General features: G+C 38.2%; 1 protein-coding gene across 1 annotated transcript in view; it reads right to left on the bottom strand.

Annotated features, from left to right (window-relative positions):
• LOC119585874 (centromere protein X-like) overlaps positions 1–491 on the bottom strand; it is a gene marked incomplete at its 3' end in the record, with an annotated part of 5,923 nt that extends 5,432 nt beyond the window's left edge. The window contains 1 exon segment of the mRNA XM_037934605.1: positions 182–491. Coding sequence (XP_037790533.1) covers positions 182–196 — 15 coding nt within the window.
• Positions 492–1,078: the final 587 nt, after the last annotated feature.

Raw genomic sequence — 1,078 nt, 5'->3', positions numbered from 1 at the left:
CTTTCTATGCAGAAAATAAGCAATACAAATTTAGTATATTCTCCTTATAATAATGATTGGCAGTCAATAATGGCCTTACTACTCAGAAAAGAGACCAAACTTTCACTCAGAGGTCAAGTCAAAGCAATTAATCAAATGTATCATATTCTTTATTAATTAACTTTCGGGAAATAACTCTCACCTCTGAAAACTGCATCTTAGTCTCACTCGCTCTTGCGTTATTCGTGGGGAATTCCGTTCTTATATAATTCTAAAGTTTGAAGGTTTTACCATCAATTCGCCTTTAATTCCTTGCCCTTTACGAACTGAGAAAAGCCAATTTCTCCTTCTTCCCTTTTCCCAGGGCTTTGGACAGAAGTCAGTTTCGAAATCGTCTCCGTCTGCTGGACCGACGCTGTTGCTCGTTGCTCCTACGGGTTCGCTATTTGTTACTTTGAAGATAAAAATCACTCGTTTATGAATACTTAGAACCCTACACTTAGAGAAACACTAGCTGTTGTACAATTCTTTTATAATAAGTGCAATAAATCTTACCATTTAGGGATAAAGCAATGGAAAACTGTACAACTACACAAGACAAATTTTTGTGTGTGTGAATTCGCTCTTCCAGCAATCAGAGAAGCAGTAAGTAATGTATATTTCTTTAATAATAAGAGCAATATATCTTATCGCTTTGGGATAAAGCAATAGAAAACAATGCAACTAATTAAAAATTAGGTAATCATAATGCAATCTGACATATCAGTGCTGCAATATAATGAAGCCAAACGCAAGTATTTTTTTTGTGTTAGAGCATACAGACTCACTACCTTGACCTGTGCCATTATACATGGAAATTATCATGGTTATCCTTATAACCTTCTTTCGGCTGCACCCGTTTAGGGGTCGCTACAGCGGATTCTCAATTTCCAATTTATTCTATCCTCAGCCACTTCCTCTGTCACACCGACCTCTTGCATGCCCTCTCTAACTACACCTATGATCCTTCTTCTTGATCTTCCCCTTTTTCTCTTAGCTGGTAACTCCATCCTCCCGATGTCCTGCACGTCGCTCCGCACAGCATGGCCATACCACCAAA

The sequence above is a fragment of the Penaeus monodon genome, chromosome 20 (genome assembly GCF_015228065.2).
Source record: "Penaeus monodon isolate SGIC_2016 chromosome 20, NSTDA_Pmon_1, whole genome shotgun sequence".
Classification (NCBI taxonomy): Eukaryota; Metazoa; Arthropoda; class Malacostraca; order Decapoda; family Penaeidae; genus Penaeus; species Penaeus monodon.
The sequence above is the reverse complement of the archived record's forward strand: the minus strand, read 5'-3'. Positions and strand labels throughout refer to the sequence as shown.